Source organism: Lacerta agilis, chromosome 2 (assembly GCF_009819535.1).
Source record: "Lacerta agilis isolate rLacAgi1 chromosome 2, rLacAgi1.pri, whole genome shotgun sequence".
In the NCBI taxonomy this organism is placed as follows: Eukaryota; Metazoa; Chordata; class Lepidosauria; order Squamata; family Lacertidae; genus Lacerta; species Lacerta agilis.
The window spans coordinates 69,734,533-69,751,309 of NC_046313.1; the positions used below are offsets into that span (position 1 = coordinate 69,734,533).

At 39.2% G+C, this 16,777-nt stretch overlaps 1 protein-coding gene across 1 annotated transcript in view; it reads left to right on the forward strand.

Annotated features, from left to right (window-relative positions):
• The window catches only part of DOCK3 (dedicator of cytokinesis 3), a 145,629-nt gene that overhangs the window by 53,412 nt on the left and 75,440 nt on the right, over positions 1-16,777 (forward strand). Inside the window, exons 13-15 of the mRNA XM_033140625.1 lie at positions 4,837-4,925; positions 7,977-8,102; positions 15,712-15,836. Coding sequence (XP_032996516.1) covers positions 4,837-4,925; positions 7,977-8,102; positions 15,712-15,836 — 340 coding nt within the window. The remainder of the gene's footprint in view (positions 1-4,836; positions 4,926-7,976; positions 8,103-15,711; positions 15,837-16,777) is intronic.

The following is a 16,777-nucleotide window of genomic DNA, read 5'->3' on the forward strand; positions in this document are numbered from 1 at the left end:
GAGGAAAAACCACCTTCCTCTGTGCTCCTGTGGCTATACTGTTGTGTTTGGTCACAGGAGGGTGGTTCTGCATGGGAGTTAGAAGGTGTCTTCTTAGTCTGAGATTTGCCCACAGTGCATGTAATAGGTCACAGGAATAAGACATGAATTGACAAGAACCAAACTAGTAGTATATCTGTAAGGTCCGTGGGGTGGTTGTTCACGAGTAACCAGGCAAGACTCCAACCTGTCTTTTAACAGGTTTATTGTGCATACTATTTACAGTGCAGAGCAACAAGTACATGTCTGTATCAGTCACTCGCAGAATCCAGGAGTGGCCCCTTCCGGCTGGGACCCCAACATAAGAATTTCGGAATCCCAAATCTTCACCTCCCTTCCCTACGTTTCACCCCTCTACGCATTTGGGGCACTGGAACTGGCGTGTCTCCCTCCTCGCCTGCTGAGCAAGGGGAGTGCAGGGTCTCTCCAGCATCCCCAGAGCCTCTGCTCCGAAGGCCCGGAACTGCCTGCCCCTCCCCACTGGAGACGTCGCTGTTTCCCCCACTAGAGGAAGAAGTGCTGCTGGTCAGGTGGGGCTGGGGCTCTCTGTAGCATCCGAGAGCCCTTCCACCACCCTGCCTTGCACCGGGGAGAGCAGGGACAGTTCCCTGACAATATTGATTACAGATTACTGAAGGCAAATAAAATGAGGTCCCAGTCTCACAAATTAGCTTTGATTGGCACAGATTAGAACTGGCAGATAGCAGATTATAGGGGTAGAGGTGATGTGGATTGGGAGGGGCATATCTGCTCTTTACTTTTAAAAAGCCATTAACACCATTGCTAATTGGGGTTTTGTTGAACTTCGCCCTGAGAACAAAATCTGGAATTTTGAACCAGAAATTATAATCACGTATCGGGAGAAAGTAAAGTAAAGAAACAAGCATATTGTTTGTCAGTATCACAATATTTTTTATGCATGGGCTTTTGTGTGGTGAGACTTTAACATGTTAATATAATTTAATGTCAGATTTAAATTTTGACCAGAAACCGTGTTTTAGATTTTTAAAAATAATAAAAAACCAAAATTTGCCCTTCTTGGGTTCTTTACCTGTGGTTTTCTTGAAACAGTTGGGAATGTATGCCTCTCGTTCTATGTAGGGAACAGGATTACACAGTCAATGCAAGGTTGAACCCAGTAATCCCACCCATCAGCTGATATCACCAATTATTTCAGTTGGTTGGCAGGTGTGCTTTAGATGAAATGGCCTGGTGAGCCAATTTGCCCGGGGGGGGGGGGAAGATTGGTCTGTGGGCTGAAGGTTCCCTACCCCTGCCGTAGATGATTGACCTTGTTCTATGTATATTCTAAACTGAAGTAATTGTGTATGTGATTGTGGTTTGAACCAGAGGTGGTTATGACAATATTAAGTTCCTTTTTCTATTTCACATCAATATTTTTTTAAAAAAATATGGCGGCATCTGTTTATGGTTTGGCGACACAGACAGTCAAACGTTGACTTTTTGTTAGCAAATATTATTAGCAAATGTTTTTGCATGCAGAGTCTGATTGCAGATATGAGTCCATCTGGAATTTCCAGTGTATCTGTAATATTAGTCTCACTGTATTTTCTAATCTGAACTAATGCCATACAAGAAATTATTTTTAGTGCTGCTGCTGAATTTCTTAAATAGCAGATTCTGGGGTGAATATGTTTATTTTAGTTATTTAACGATACAACTCACTTTTGACCTCCACAGAGTTGCTTAAAGTGGCTTACAGATAAAAAGCAAATGTAAAAAAGCTCCAATAATCCACTAATTAAAACACAATGAATTGTAGGGTTTGTAACACTCAAATCATTTCACTGAAATTCCTGGCAGCCATATCAACAATGCTTTACTAAAGCCCTGTTTACATTTCACTTGGATGTTTTTTTTTAAAAAAATAAAATCTCAAAACTCCTTCGTAGTACATCAAAGTTATTTCTGTATTCTCGCTTGTTTTAAATATGCTGGAGACAGTTGCCAGAGTCCTTCTTAGCTCAGCAGTTACCTTGTTTTGAAAATTCAGGTAGTATTACAAAAAGTAGTATTTTTTAAAAATAATCACCACTTTAGCCAGACAACCAAGTGAGTTTCAGGGTCTAGCAGTTCATCTCCCTTATCATTATTCATAGGCTACTCTGGATGCCTTAAGAAATTGTACCAGAATTCTATTTGGAGCAGCACACAACTAAGGCAACTGGTTAATTCTCTCACTACCTAATGATCAGGTAGGCAAAATATAGCTATGTGAAATACATTGTTAACTAGGCGACCTGAGAAATTACCATGGATTTCATGAAGATAAAAGTTTAGATATATTTCTGATGGTATAATACCATTAAAATCTTAAAATTCCTTTATTTTAATGGATTGATAATTTATCCAACTTCTTATTTATTTTAAGCATATCTTCTTCTTCTTTGGCGATCACTCCTAGCCGAGTAAGATCGTCTTCCATGAACATGGTCTTAACTGTGAGTCCACAAGTGACTGTGGAGGCCAATTCTGGATCCACACGTCCTCCCACAGTGGGGACATAGGTTATGGGGCATGAGTTGATCATGGTGAGGGTTTGCCAAACATGCTTGTGGTATCTACTGGTGTCTGATCAATGAAGGATGAAATCCCTCAGCGGAACAACAGGAGAGGCCATTTTTGGCAAGTCCTTCCCTGCTGCAGCCCCCTCATAACCCCCTAAATAATAATAATAAAATTAAAATTTGTATACCACTCCTCATCAGAAGATCTCAGGGCTGTTAACAATAGGAAAAAACAAAATGAGAATACAAAATGCATAATAAAACAAAGCCAATAACAAACCAATAACCAAACAAACCATTCTACCACAGAATGAGGAGAAGAAGAGATAGACACATACTAGCCATATTTGCAGATCTCTTTGTTGGAGTGGAAGGAGCTGCCTTATACTGAGTTAGATCATTATATTTCTTTAAATTAAAATGGAATTGTCTTTTCCTATCTCCCATGAACTGACTTTCCAACTTTGCTTCTGTTCCTTACTCTACCTGACGAAGTTGGTTTTACTTACGAAAGTGCATGTAGAAAATTAAGCTATTAGTCTAAAAGGTGCTTATTACCCTTTATGTCAGTTATGGGGAACCTGCAGCGCTCCAGATTTTGTTGGGACTGCAAACTCTCATCATCCCTAAACATTGGTTATGCCAGTTGAGGCTGATGGGAGACCAACAATAATATGAAAAACTCATAAAGTCTTTGCTTTAAGGTCTCAGATAAGAGGACCAACACAGCACTATTTTCTAGTATGGGGTTTTATGGGCTTATAGCCGCAATAAAATTTGAATTTGAATTTGAATCTAGTATGGGGTGTCCACCACATGTTAAGAATTGATTCACAATTGATGTGGCCATGGGCACCCCCCTTTTTCCAAGGGGAGCAAAATGAATATGCCCAAATAAATAAATAAATAAATACTGATAATTAATATCAGAGTACAGGTCCACCATTTCTGATAGATCTGGTGACTGAATGGTGGTGATGCCTGGGCAGCCCTGGAGTCTGAGAAACTTGTATTCCAGGTCTACCCCTCCATTGTTTCTTAATTAGTAGACCTGTCGTCTATATACAGATGGACCTAGCATCAAGACAATGTCTTTTCACTCACAGCTGAAATGCCCAGTTCTTTCCCAAGTTTTCTTCACACCCTTCAGCCCATAATTAATTGCACTGCTTGTACAATTAACTAAATACAGAAACGACATTTTACACCCCCCCCCCCAAATATCCAACATGCCATGATTACACAAGAGGACTAAACTTCAGGGTTGTCATACACTACTTGAACCCCTCTCCCACCAGCAGAATAACAGTACTGGGTTATTTTGCAAGGCTAACCTAACACACTCTCTCTTAGCCCTGGTCCTTGCAATAATGATGGACTTTTATCTGTATTGGCACTGGTAATTTTTTTAAATATTTACAAACTCAGGTGGGGCGGGGAGATGACATTCTTTGTATGGATAAAGATCTGAGTTAGAAAGACCACAAACTCCTAACTTGGTTGCTACTCTCCCCCCCCCCTTTCCTCCCCTTTTAGTTAACACATTACTCCCCAGTCAAGCTAAACTAAAATTATGGATTGTTTTTTAAGAGGCACCAAACAGTTCTTTATTATGGAAGACCAGCGTAAAAAGGCTTAAAAACATACAGAGAATCTAGACAATGGGTGCTTCATTTTAGCCTTCTCTTTTTATATACTTGGCTAGTTCTGCTTTGCTAAATGTTAGTCATTGTTGTGAACTCATTTGTTGGCTAAAAACACTCAAATGTGGGTACAGGCTAGTTTCTCCAAACAACAACAACAACAAAAAGTCAAGAGAATAGCTCCTGCGCATTTTGCCTTACAAATTGTGTTCCACATATTCTTGAAAGTTAGTTCTTTTAAAAGGAAAGGTGGGAATCTGGGGAACATTGTTAATCTGGGGGCAGGGATCCCTTTTGTGGATGCTTATGGATGTAGCTGCACAAGTACACTGGTGATTCTAAAGCGTGAAGAGGGGAAGCACAGCTCCAAATATGCAATGTGCCAAGAAGCTTCAGGTGCCTTTCAATATCAGTAGTGTTTCCACGAGCTTCAAGCATATGGCACGGAAAAGACTTATCATATTTTCTATACTGTTTAAGATTTGCGTGGTCCCCCCCCCTTCTGATAATGTATTGCTGTTCAACAAAGTTGTTTTTTAAAAAAGGATCCAGTGTGTAGACTATGTATGTATGCATTCAGTCATAAAGTAAAGTCATAAAGGTAACGCTAGTCTATACTTTTTCAGGTGCAACAATGAAAATGAATGGTATCAGATCCATGAAAATATTATTCGCAAATCTAGCACCAAATATACAGCACCCAGCTCAAACTATGGTAATATTTAACTTTACTTCTATTAGAAATACATAATTTATTTGCAGCAGATACTTTGAATCATGAAAATTTTATAAAAGCCTGTGCATTACAGAATTTTCATAAATGAAAATGAGTCATCCATGACCTTCGCCACAGTGTTTTATAGTTTCACTTTGGGATAACTTTTCATAACATTTTGGGTAGGTGGTCTATTAATAGTTTTCCTTTCTAAAAGTGATATATTCCGGACTATCAATGATTTTTCATTTTCTTAAATGGAACACTCCCTAGTCCCACATATTGAAGAGAGCTGGTTCTTCTCAGGTTGGCATGTGAGCAATCCACATAGAAGTGTGTGTTCTCTTACTCAAGGCTGGGACTTGAGAAATGTAGCCTCTCGAAATCAAATCAAAGTGGAGGTCTTTCAGAAGATACTGGAACAGAGACCCAGTTCACATAAACCTATAAGCAGAGCTACTACAGGGGATACTGCAGGGTTCAGAGGCTGCCACTGGTGCTCCTTACTATGCCAGTGCTAAGGGCAAACTAGCTGCCCGCTAGCCACAGAGCCATTTTTAAGGTCATGGTATGTACATATAAAATGCTAAATAACTCAGATAGAAGTTACGTGAAAAACCAGAAAGGGCACTAAAATCAGCAAAGGAAACCTGTGGCCTGATAATTATCAGTTGTTGTAACATGGAGTGCTGTCTCTCCTGAAATGTGGGAGTCCCCATTCATATTAGTATTCCACCGGCTCTACCTTGAACTTAGTTGAAGGATGAACTGAAATAAAGGATGCTGCACCAACAGCTGATTTCACATGGAACAATGTTTTTGTAACCTCAAGAATGGGAAACCTTTGCCTTTCCAGTTGCTGAACTCTCATCAGCCCCAGCCAGCAGTAGTGAGATGTGAAAACTTGAACTGGTACAAAATGTCTCGGTTTCATTTAAGTAGACTTTCTTACTTTGATTAGTTTTGATAATAAAACCACAATTCTAAAGCTAGAGGAACATGTTGAACTTTAGATGCTACAAACTTAATTTTGTTCCTGGGAAGAAAATTCAGTATACAAATTTAGATTACAAAACCTACCTAATAGAGGTGACCACTAGCTTTTTTTACCTGCAAATCCATGCTGTGGAACCTAGTTTGGTGTAGAAGTAGTCAATAATTAAAGAATCAGAGTTCATTACAAGGTATATGGTCCCAGTGGGCCCATTTACAAATAGTAAAGGGAAATTGTTTGGGGAGAATTGCCTCTTTCTCCCATTTGTGTTAATAGCCAATTAGAGATAGGTTCCATGATGAAATTTAATTTGTTTCCCTCCCCATGCAACACTCCAGTCAATATGTACAAGCCATATCTGTTTTATAGTTACCTTTGCTGTTGCTTTTCAAATATTGCTGGCCGTTGTTCTTGGAATAATAATAATAATAATAATAATGTTCAGTATGAAGTTCAGTATGAAGTTCAGAAGAAAATGCACAGTTTTAACAGCTTTAAAGCAGCATTATTTTCATTGTACCTGCACATATCAGGTACTTGGGCACATTTGCAGGAGTCTGTATTATAAAAGGCATTAAGAACAGCTAAAGGCAAATTAAGCTGTTAGCAAATTATGGCAGCAGGTTAAAAGGTACAATGAGCAAGTAAAGGGAAATCTGATGCTCTGCCGAGACTAAATAATCCATTGCTTCCCTGCTGAATGAATTTAAGAGATAATATGAAAATCAGACAAATTACTTGCATACCGTATTCTGTTCCATAATTTTTTAGCCATTTTGATGGGGATTTAAATTTGCGCTGTACATAGTAGTTTGCCGCCGGCGTTGCTCAAGCACCGTATGGATGACGGTGGGATCCCTCCGTCGCCGCTACAGCCACAAGCGGAGGATCCCTGTGCTGTCGCCGCCATAAGCAGAGGATCCCGCCACTGACCATATGGTGCTCAGGCGCTGCCGGTGGCAAACCGCTACGTACAACACATGTGCTGTACATAGCAACGCCACACATGCGCCCTGCGTAGCAATGCCACGCATGCATTGTACGTAGCGATGCCACACATGTGCCATACGTAGCGGCGCAACGCGTGCACAGCCGGAGGTTTGCCGCACACTGGGTGTTGGTTAGCCTTCGCTCACCCCTGCCTATACCAATAATTTTGGAACTTTCACTGCTGTAACTAAGCCAAGTTTTACTGCCTGTGTTTTATGAGTGATGTGTGGGGAAACACATGAACCTGACCTTTAGGGAGTTTGTAAGTAAAGCAAATTTTACCTTACCAAATGTGTAGTCTTTTCCTATGCTAGGGGAAGAGAGGAACTTCGGAAGGAATTCAGAAGAGGATATTTTAAAGGTCTAACGGCCTATATTTCCATATATTATTTTGCTTCGTATTTTGTGAATTTAAATCTCTGCTGGAGTTCTCTCACAAATGAGTGTCCTAAACCTGAATCTTGGTGTCCAGGGAATTCTCATTTTATATACCTATTTTTTCCACCAACAAAAAATACCTAAGGGACATTCCTCAACAGCTCAATGAGGGACTGACAATGCTCAGTGGTCATGCAAGAGGGGAGAAAAACAGGGGAGGAAGAACCAAAAGGAGCATTCTGGAAGTGGACATAGCTGACTGTCTTTAATCCTGAAAGGGCACACTCCACAGTGCAGTATTTTGTTTCAGGTCCCATTTTTTTATTACTATTGCTCAAACTCTAAGTTCACGATCTCCCTGATTCAAATTACTTAGGTTGCTCTTGTATTATTGATGAGTTTGGATAGCTTTGGAGCTTTCATTTGAGCAGAAGCAGACGGGATTCACCTTTAGTCACAAGCTGCTTGACACCAATGCTTTGTCTGTCTTCACTGTGTTTTGGGTGTCAGACTTCCTGCTCCTGTACAGTTCAGCTTCCAGAAAGAAACTTTTTGTCCATTTCCCATTACTTTACTGTATTTACTGTCCTCGGCATAAACTCATGCTTACCATCAAATATTGTTTTCTATTTGTTTTGGTAGGGATTGACACTATGTTTTAATAAAATATTTATACATCTTTTCTGCAGGACTTATCATTTCTCTTCAGCTTCTTCGTGGAGAAATGGAGCAGATTCGGAGGGAGTATCCTATGATCTTTAACAGAGGGGTGGCTGTTACCAGAAAAATTGGTTTTCCAGATGTTATCATGCCTGGTAAGTGGATGAAAATTCTATTCATTTGTTTGCAATACTTTAACCATGATAATTGTCACTGAAAGTAGGGCAATAGGATGAGCAGTTTTATTCTCTCTCCCACCCCCAAATAATAAATTTGAGTGACAAATGTGTATTGTATGAAAGTGCTCTTTTTTGGTTGTATAGCAGTACACTGGCAGTAATTATATTTACATTCAAAATTTAAGGCAATTTTGAACATAAATATAATATCTCCCTCTCTAATTATTCTATATAGATTTTTTGTGGAGTTCATGATCCTTGCTACTCCATTCCTCCAGTAGTATAAGGAAAGAAGAGAGGGGTAACAGGGATAGCATAGTGCCTGAAGCAAAATGTGTGGAGTGATTAGAAGCCAAAAAGATGGTCTTAAACCAAGGATTCGGCTGCTGCTACTCTGAATCTAGTGCAGTACTTTTTTTCTTCTAGCCATTACTTATAATTGCCATGACCATGCACTAGAATACTTTAAAATTAGGAACGACTGTATTTGGACTAATGAAAAGCTCTTCTTAGACCATTTTTCCTTAAGGCAAAGTTAGGCAGCATTGTGAGAGAGCTTATATCAGCCAGGGTTATATTAGTTCTCTGAGCCCATGGTGGCTGTATACTTGTTTTATTAAACATCAGCTCCCCTATGCTGCATGGCAGATTACTTTTGAAACTAAGTGAGTTGACACATGATTCAACTGTTCAAAGAAAAAGTTAAATTTCTAGTGAGTTAGTGCAAGCAACTTTGCTTCATCATAAAAAAAAATCCCAATTTTCCCCTAGCATTTCAAGACAGCTAAGAAATTCAAATATTTTGAATTTGAATAGAAAGAATAGAAAATATTTTGGTGCTTATAAATATATTTTTTCCCTTTAGAAGAAAGTAGGTATGTTCAAAAAACCTACATGAGGACAATACCTTCATTTGACCAACCAAAATCTCACAAAATCATGTGTAACCTTTCAAGTTCTCCAGAATTCTCCATCATGCTAGATGGTAAACAAAGCAAAAAGGAGTGGGGGCAGAGAAAGAGAAAATGTATATTTGGCTGGTAGCAAAGCCATATGCTCTATCTTGTGAGAGAGTTAAGATAGTGTGAAGGAGGAGGTAGCACACATTCAGATGAAATTGTGTTAGTTGCTATTCCAGTATTGGGTTGCACCAAGGCCTCTGGAAGCAAAAACATAAAAACATACAATGGTTCATTCTCTGATCAATGGAAATACAAAAACTAGAGTATTACTGTGTTCACACATAAATTTAAACCGTGTTTTAATGTTAGGAAATTGAACCACAGCTGGCTTACATGCCCTGTTCCCCACCTCCTCTGGCATGAGTGTGAGGAGGAATTTGGATAGTAGAAACAAGCTTAGTCTTGATTATGGTTAGTGGGAACAAACTAAATTTAAACCCTAGTTTATGAAGCTGACATGTTTTCACCAACCATAGCCAAGATTAATCACGGTTTAGGATTTGGACATAATGCTAAACTGTGATTGATCTAAAATGGAAGCAAAAGTTTTCCATCTCATTGTGGCTGCACCAGAGGAGGGATGGGGAAGTGTACACATTCAAGAGTTGCTGTGCTTTGTCTTTTTAACACTAAACTATGGTTTAGCATTACATATGATTTGGATCCGTGTATGTTGGTAACAACAACAACGAAAGAAGTATATGCCTTCTGAACTGTGTTCAGGATTCAAATTGCTTTACAACTTGTTCCATGCATGCAAGGGTCCTTTTGGACATTGGTTCCTTGAACAGCATCATCCCATGTTGCATGGCAAACAACTTTAAAACTAAGGGTGATTTCAAATCCAATCTGTGACTGGGCATTGAAGATTTACTTCAAAGAAAAGAAGGGAGAAAAATCCATTGGATAATGTCAAATTCTTAGTCTTGTGCAAAGTGCCTCTTTGATCCCTGCTTGTGCCCTATGTATAAACACAAATTTCTGGTCAATCTACCTTACAAGCAAGTTTGCTTATCAAAATAACATCTCTTCTCTTTGCCACATTTGAAGTCTTACTTTGAGTGTCTGATGAAAAGTATCATCTTTTAAATGTGAGTGATGTTTGGTTTTATTTCTCTTTCTCTTGTCTAAAGTTTCCTGGCTCTTTGTTTACTTTCCCTTCATTCTCTCCCCTTTCTTAATGGCGCAGAGATGAAGATAGTTGGGTGTAAGTTTTTGCTTTACTGTGTTCTGTCCATTTATTGCTTGCTGTTTTCCCATTCCTGCATCATACTTTTCATGGAATGCTTGAGGCTGATCAAGATAACAAATCAACAACTTTGCAGGAAGACTACATGCTGGGCATTTCTCACTTGAGGGGTTGCACAAACCCCCTTTATATGGAGTCTGGCTCATTCTGACTAAGGGGTCATCCACACTTTGCTCATCCCACCGCTTTCCCTGGGGAAAACCCACTGATTACAGATGAATCAGAGCAAACCTCTACTGGGTTTTTTTCTGGGTTGACATTTGGTCCGATTTAGTGCTGGAAAGCACAGGACAAATGGAAAGTTGCTTAGACCCTTGCTTTCTAGCCACAGGACAAGTGGAAGTGTGGGTGAAACCTAAAACTAAGTACCTGAGTCATATTCAGAGACATGTATCTGCTCCCACCCCTATAGACATTTCTGCCCCAAGGTAGGTGCACTTCTGGAAGGGTTACTTTGGAAGTCATGCTACAAGGGCAAGGCTATGAGTCCTTCTTCAACCTCCCACTCCTCACAGATAAGTAACTTACCTAGGTGTGTGGAGTATCTTTGAGCATTTGTGGGACCATATTAAAACCAGTCTGGTAAAGTCCAGAGATATAGGCATCCATCAAAACTTTTTCAAAATGGATGCTAGAAGAGTTTGGAATTTCAAGCCAATTAAGCCCAGGTGGGCTGTGACTCAAGAGTTATTGGGGAAAGAAGGTACCTAGGATTCTACAACTTAATTTCCTACAAATTTTTTTAGAGGAGCTCGCTAGCACAACAAAGAACTGAATAAGCCATCAGACTTCTTAGATGATTGCCATTTACATTTGATAAGCACCTCTCAAAGTTCCCAAGCTACTGCTATCCCAGACAAAATAAAGGCTGGTAGCAACAGGAAATCCTCGTTCCCCTAAGATCCATCAATGTACAAAGCAGTGTTACAGAAAATCAATGCTGTTTAGTTCAAACACAAGTTTTCCATCACAGTAGCTTATATAAAGGCGTGTGTTCCTTTCAGTCTTTATGCTTGTGTTTTTCAGACAGAACTTTGAGGAGCATTAAGTTCAAAGCAAGAGCGTTTTTTGTAGCTATGCTTGCAGAAGTCACAACCTCATAGCAAGACAATTATATTCAGAGTAAAGGTAGATGTGTTTGCCGACATGAAAAATCCCAAACACTGTGTTAGGGCAGTACCTTTGTTAGGTCAACCAAAATGTTATAAAATAATGTTTAAACTTTCAAGTTCCCTAGAACCCTTCAGCAAGCTGGATGTTAAAAAATAAGATGTAGGGGAGCAGAAACAAAAAAGACACGGATGACTTGACTAACACAAACAGTCTTTTTTCCTCCCCCACTAGTTGTATTTTCCCATCATAAAAATATTCTTCTTTAAGTGCAGAATGAAAATGTTGAACTTTCTTCACATTGGATTGCATAAAAAAAATCCTAATCATGTGAGAGTTGATGTTGAAACAATGTATTCCATCAGTTTTATAATGTATTTATTTGAAAAAGGGATGTATTAATCTCCTTATATCCCTTGTCAGCAACTAATTTTACCACTTTGTGGACAGGGAGAAGGGTGGGAGGGAGTCAGTGTGCCCACTAACTTAACAAAATCGAAGAAAGCATTTTTGTACTAACTATACATTAGTTGCTGATGAAACAGACAGGAAAGTGCAGGAACACAATTGTTTTCTTCATGCATCATGCTGCTACCTCTGCTGCTCATATTTTTGCTTTCCACAGCAGGAAAATAAAGTAAGGTGAGGTGAGGGAGGAGAGAAAGAGGGAGGTTTGAAATGAAAGATGATCTTTTTTTGAGCTTCTCTGCCACTTCTTCTCTTTTGATTTCCAAAATAGAAAAAAAAAATCTTTGGAAAGAGAAATTGAACCAATAACTTGCTTCCCCCTGTGCCCATCTGCCTCTTTTCCCTTTGATTTTACAAGCAGGGAAATGGGTCTGAAATTCTATAGAAAGAGACAAAGAGGCTCTCTTTCTTGTGCTCTCTGCTGTCCAAGCCTGAAAAGTCAGGTGGAAAGAGATAGCCAGGTGTGTGAGAGTGATAAATCATCTTTCAGCACTCCTTTGCACCCCTGCACTCTGGTCCTTCTTGGCTGCAGACACAGGAGCAGACAGAATACATGCATGTCATTTCACAGTCCCCAGTCTGCTCCTCCTGTAGCCTGCTCTTGGTGGACAGAGCTATGTGTGCCACTTGGCCTGTTCTACACTCATAGGTCCCCTGCTGCTCTCAGGAGGACACTATTCCATTGCCAATATGTAAATAAGATTCAGCTTATTCAATCAATTTATTTATTGCATTAGCCCTATGGCCATAGCACAAAGTAAAAGATCAGGCAGTAGCTTGACATGATTATGCAGAGAATACAACAGTTAAAACAATTGGAAGTAAAATCGAGAAGGTTAAAACAAATAAAATAAAAATAAAAAGCACTAGCAGGCGTGACGACAGTGTCCATGTTGGGAATATACATAAGACTAAGGCTAAGGGAAGTTGGCCAAAAAGGTGGTCCTGAGTTTCAGGGCCTGTAATATGTAGATGGCCACTCCATGTGAAACCAAGGGGTTGGCATCCACCAGTAGATATTTCATGCGGTCATCGTCCCTGGCGATAGTCGGCGGGATTAGAGAGAGAAGCCTGGATTCAGCTTATTTAAGTCAGCTTCTGTACTTGAGTGGGAGTGGGAGTGCAATATTATCCTTTACTTTTTCAGTAATCAAAATGTATCGGACTGGTCCTGATAGTTACCTAGAATACTCAGATGTTGCGGTAATTAATATGTGGATAAAAACATGTATTCAAACTATTTTGGGGCTGTGTGTACATTGCAGCATGTGACAATATCTAGATATAGGGTCAACAGTTGCTGTGTTACTGGTTGAATGGGGAACAGAACTGAAACTCAAAACCACTTGCATCCCACAAGATTGGTTGGTAGGCATTCCTTATTTATTTGTTTATTTTAATAATGCATAGAATACTGCAGTTTCTAAGCAGTGTACAATAGGTATAAAAAGGGATGCAGCTGTTATAAAAAATTCTGTAACTGGGTCCGTCTCCAGAAGGGAGTCCATAACCCTGGGAAGAGCGCTATAATTTAAGAGCCCCCTCCCGACAACACAGCACGAAGACAAAGACAATACAGAGTCTCCCAAAGCAAGGCCTTGTTTATTAGAAACTGTTGCAGCAGGGTGTTTTTCAAGCAAAAGACCTAAAACAATGGAGTGCAAGCTCCTATATAGACTTTTGAAATTGCCCCCCTCCAGCTCAAGACCACCCCTCCATACATCATACATACATCAGAATTACATCACAAATTGGGATGATCAGAGGAGGTAACCTGAGAATTCTCACACCTGTGCCATCCCTCCTTGAACCCCTCCCAGACACACACTTCAGCAAAAACAAAATCGAAAATTCTTTCTAGTAGCACCTTAGAGACCAACTGAGTTTGTTCCTGGTATGAGCTTTCGTGTGCATGCACACTTCTTCAGATACACTGAAACAGAAGTCACCAGATCCTTAAATATAGTGAGGGAGTGGGGAGGGGTATTGCTCAGAAGGGTGGTGGGAATGGGTGATCAGCTGATAGGTGTGGAAAACCTGTTGACGACTCCTAACGGCTGTAATTAGTCTTGCAGGGAAAGGCAAGTGGTGAGATGGCTAAAGATAGCTTTGTTATGTATAATGAGATAAGAATCCAATGTCTTTGTTCAGACCAGGTTTCTCCGTGGTTTTAAGTTTGGTGATTAGTTGTAATTCAGCCACTTCTCTTTCCAGTCTATTTCTGAAATTTCTTTGTATTAAGACAGCTACTTTGAGATCTTGTACAGAATGTCCTGGGAGATTGAAGTGTTCTCCTACTGGTTTCTCTGTCTTGTGATTCCTGATATCAGATTTATGTCCATTTATCCTTTGGCATAGGGTTTGGCCTATGCTGAAGGGCACTGTTGGCATTTGATTGCAATTGTGTATGCAAACATTGTGTATGCAATCAAACATTGTGTATGCAATCAAATGCCAACAGAGCCAGAGTAGTGGAGCAAGAATATGATTCAGAAATGGCCGATAACGTGCTAATAAAATATAACTCTTTGTAATTATTGCTAATGAAGGGTTTTTTAGCTAATCTTCATGCATATAGAATCATACAATTGTAGGGCCATCTAGTTTAACCCTCTGCAATGCAGGAATCACAGTACATATACTTGTGGGGAAGAAAAATAGGAATAGAATTAATTACTGCATTGCCTGGAGAAGCATACTACAAGGGAGGAAATTGCAGTTGTGCTAGAAATGAGATCATTTCTCTGTCTGAAAGAAAATAGTGTTTCATGTTTAAATTCATGCATTATTCCTAGCACTGTAGTAGAAAGAGTCTTCCGTGTAGGACAGAAAAAACATCTTCTTATTTCATGCTGAAACACTTTTCAGTCATATTTAAATCAACAAGGGGCTGAAATTCTGCTACATTCTGCACTTAGCTACTGCTTTTCTTAGATACAGGAATCTCTTGGAATGGCTTGAAAAGTGGGTAAGCATTCCCACTGTTGCAGCTCATACAAGGTCTGCAAGCTAGGCAGGAATCCAGGAGGAAACTTGTGATATTTTTCATTCATTTCAGTTGAATTGAAATTTATATTATAGACAAGTATATGATGCGAGGAGATTTCTTCTTGGTAAAGTAGTACTCAAACACTGACATTAGAGGTAACTAAATGGATAACTATATTATTTGTTATTTGCCAAACTGTTTGGGGGCTAGATATCTCTTGATGTCACTACTGCCCCCATTAACTATGTGCCTGCTCCAGGGGAAATCCAGGCTCCTGGCTGAAGGACCCTCCTGGCAATGATGTAAAGGCCTTGTAAGGCATTTTGTGTTAGGAGAAGCGCCAATCATATCAGAAATTTGGCATTGCTTTTGCAGTAGAATTGTTTGATGAATATTGCTGAGCAGCCCAGCTGCTTGCAGCCCACAGGCGAGAGAAATCATAGCAGGGGCTGGGTGCTTCCTATAGGTGGCTACTCAGCCATTGCTGCTCATGCTCAGGAGTGTTTTTGATAATTTATCCGTTAACCAGAGAATTTAGCAAAGCAATACGAAACAATTACTTCCTCTCCCTCACCTTTGTCTCCTAAGTGATTTACTGAATTCTCAGACTTCATAAAGCATTACTAACAGCCATCTACTTAAATGCACTGGTGTTAAAATGTTCATTTTTTATTAACTATTTATTTTATACTTGGAATGAGTTGGATCCCCATCAGAATTGTGAATAAAACATCACTGGCTTTCACAGAATTGTCACGTCCTCTATTTCATTTTCTAAAAAAAATATATTTATTTCTTCTTGTGTAGGTGATATACGCAATGACTTGTACCTGACTTTAGAGAAAGGAGACTTTGAAAGAGGTGGGAAAAGTGTTCAGAAGAACATTGAAGTGACTATGTATGTTCTTTATGCAGATGGAGAGATTCTAAAGGTAAATAGATATAATTTCTGTTCAATGTAGCATCACTTTAGTTCTGTCATTTACTTTCAGATTTGTAAAATTTGTAAAAACTTAATTTCTTCTGTTCAGTTATTTGAACAAAATTATTACAGTGGTTACTTGCATGAATCTGTGAAGCAATGAAAGTAAATAAAAATCTCAAACAGGAAAAATATCTGTCTATAGATGGGTTCTGATGAAAGGGCCTTTCATTGCTGCTTATTTGATCACATTTGTTTTCAGTCCAGCACTAACACTGAGAGGACCCATTTATTTCATTTTTACCTTTCCCCCTTCCTTCCTCAAGGATCTCAGAGCAGACTACATAATTTTCTGCCATTTTATTTTCACATGGCTGAGGAATGGTAACTCGTCCAAGATCATCCACTGTGTTAGTTTGATTAATGAGTTGGTTTTAATAAATATTCTTATGTCATTTAGTTTTATGGTAGATGTGATATGTTGTAAACTGCTTTAATTGTATAGAAAGGTAACCTATAAATGTTTTAAGCAAGGACAATATTATATCCTTTGTTACTTAGCTGTGAAATCTCTTCTTTGCTACTTCCCATCACTGGAACACTTCACACCCCAGCATCCATCGGACTCCTTTCTCTGGTGTATTGGAATACCTAATGAAGTTATCACATTTTCTCTCTATCTCACTTATTAGTTTGTAAGCCTGATGGCCTGGTCTTCTCCCAGGTCTTTGGCTAATTAAACAATCTATGGCCTTTTAAACTGAGTGGGTTTTTTGTTTTGTTTTGTTTGCTATTATGGGATATATTTTTGTGTTTTTATATTGTAAACAGCCCTGTGATCTTTGGATGAAGGGTGGTATAGCAAACAAACAAATATGAATGAATGAATGAAAACTATTCTTGACTCTTAATTAGTTGTCTCACATCACAAATGAAAATGTACAAACCTTG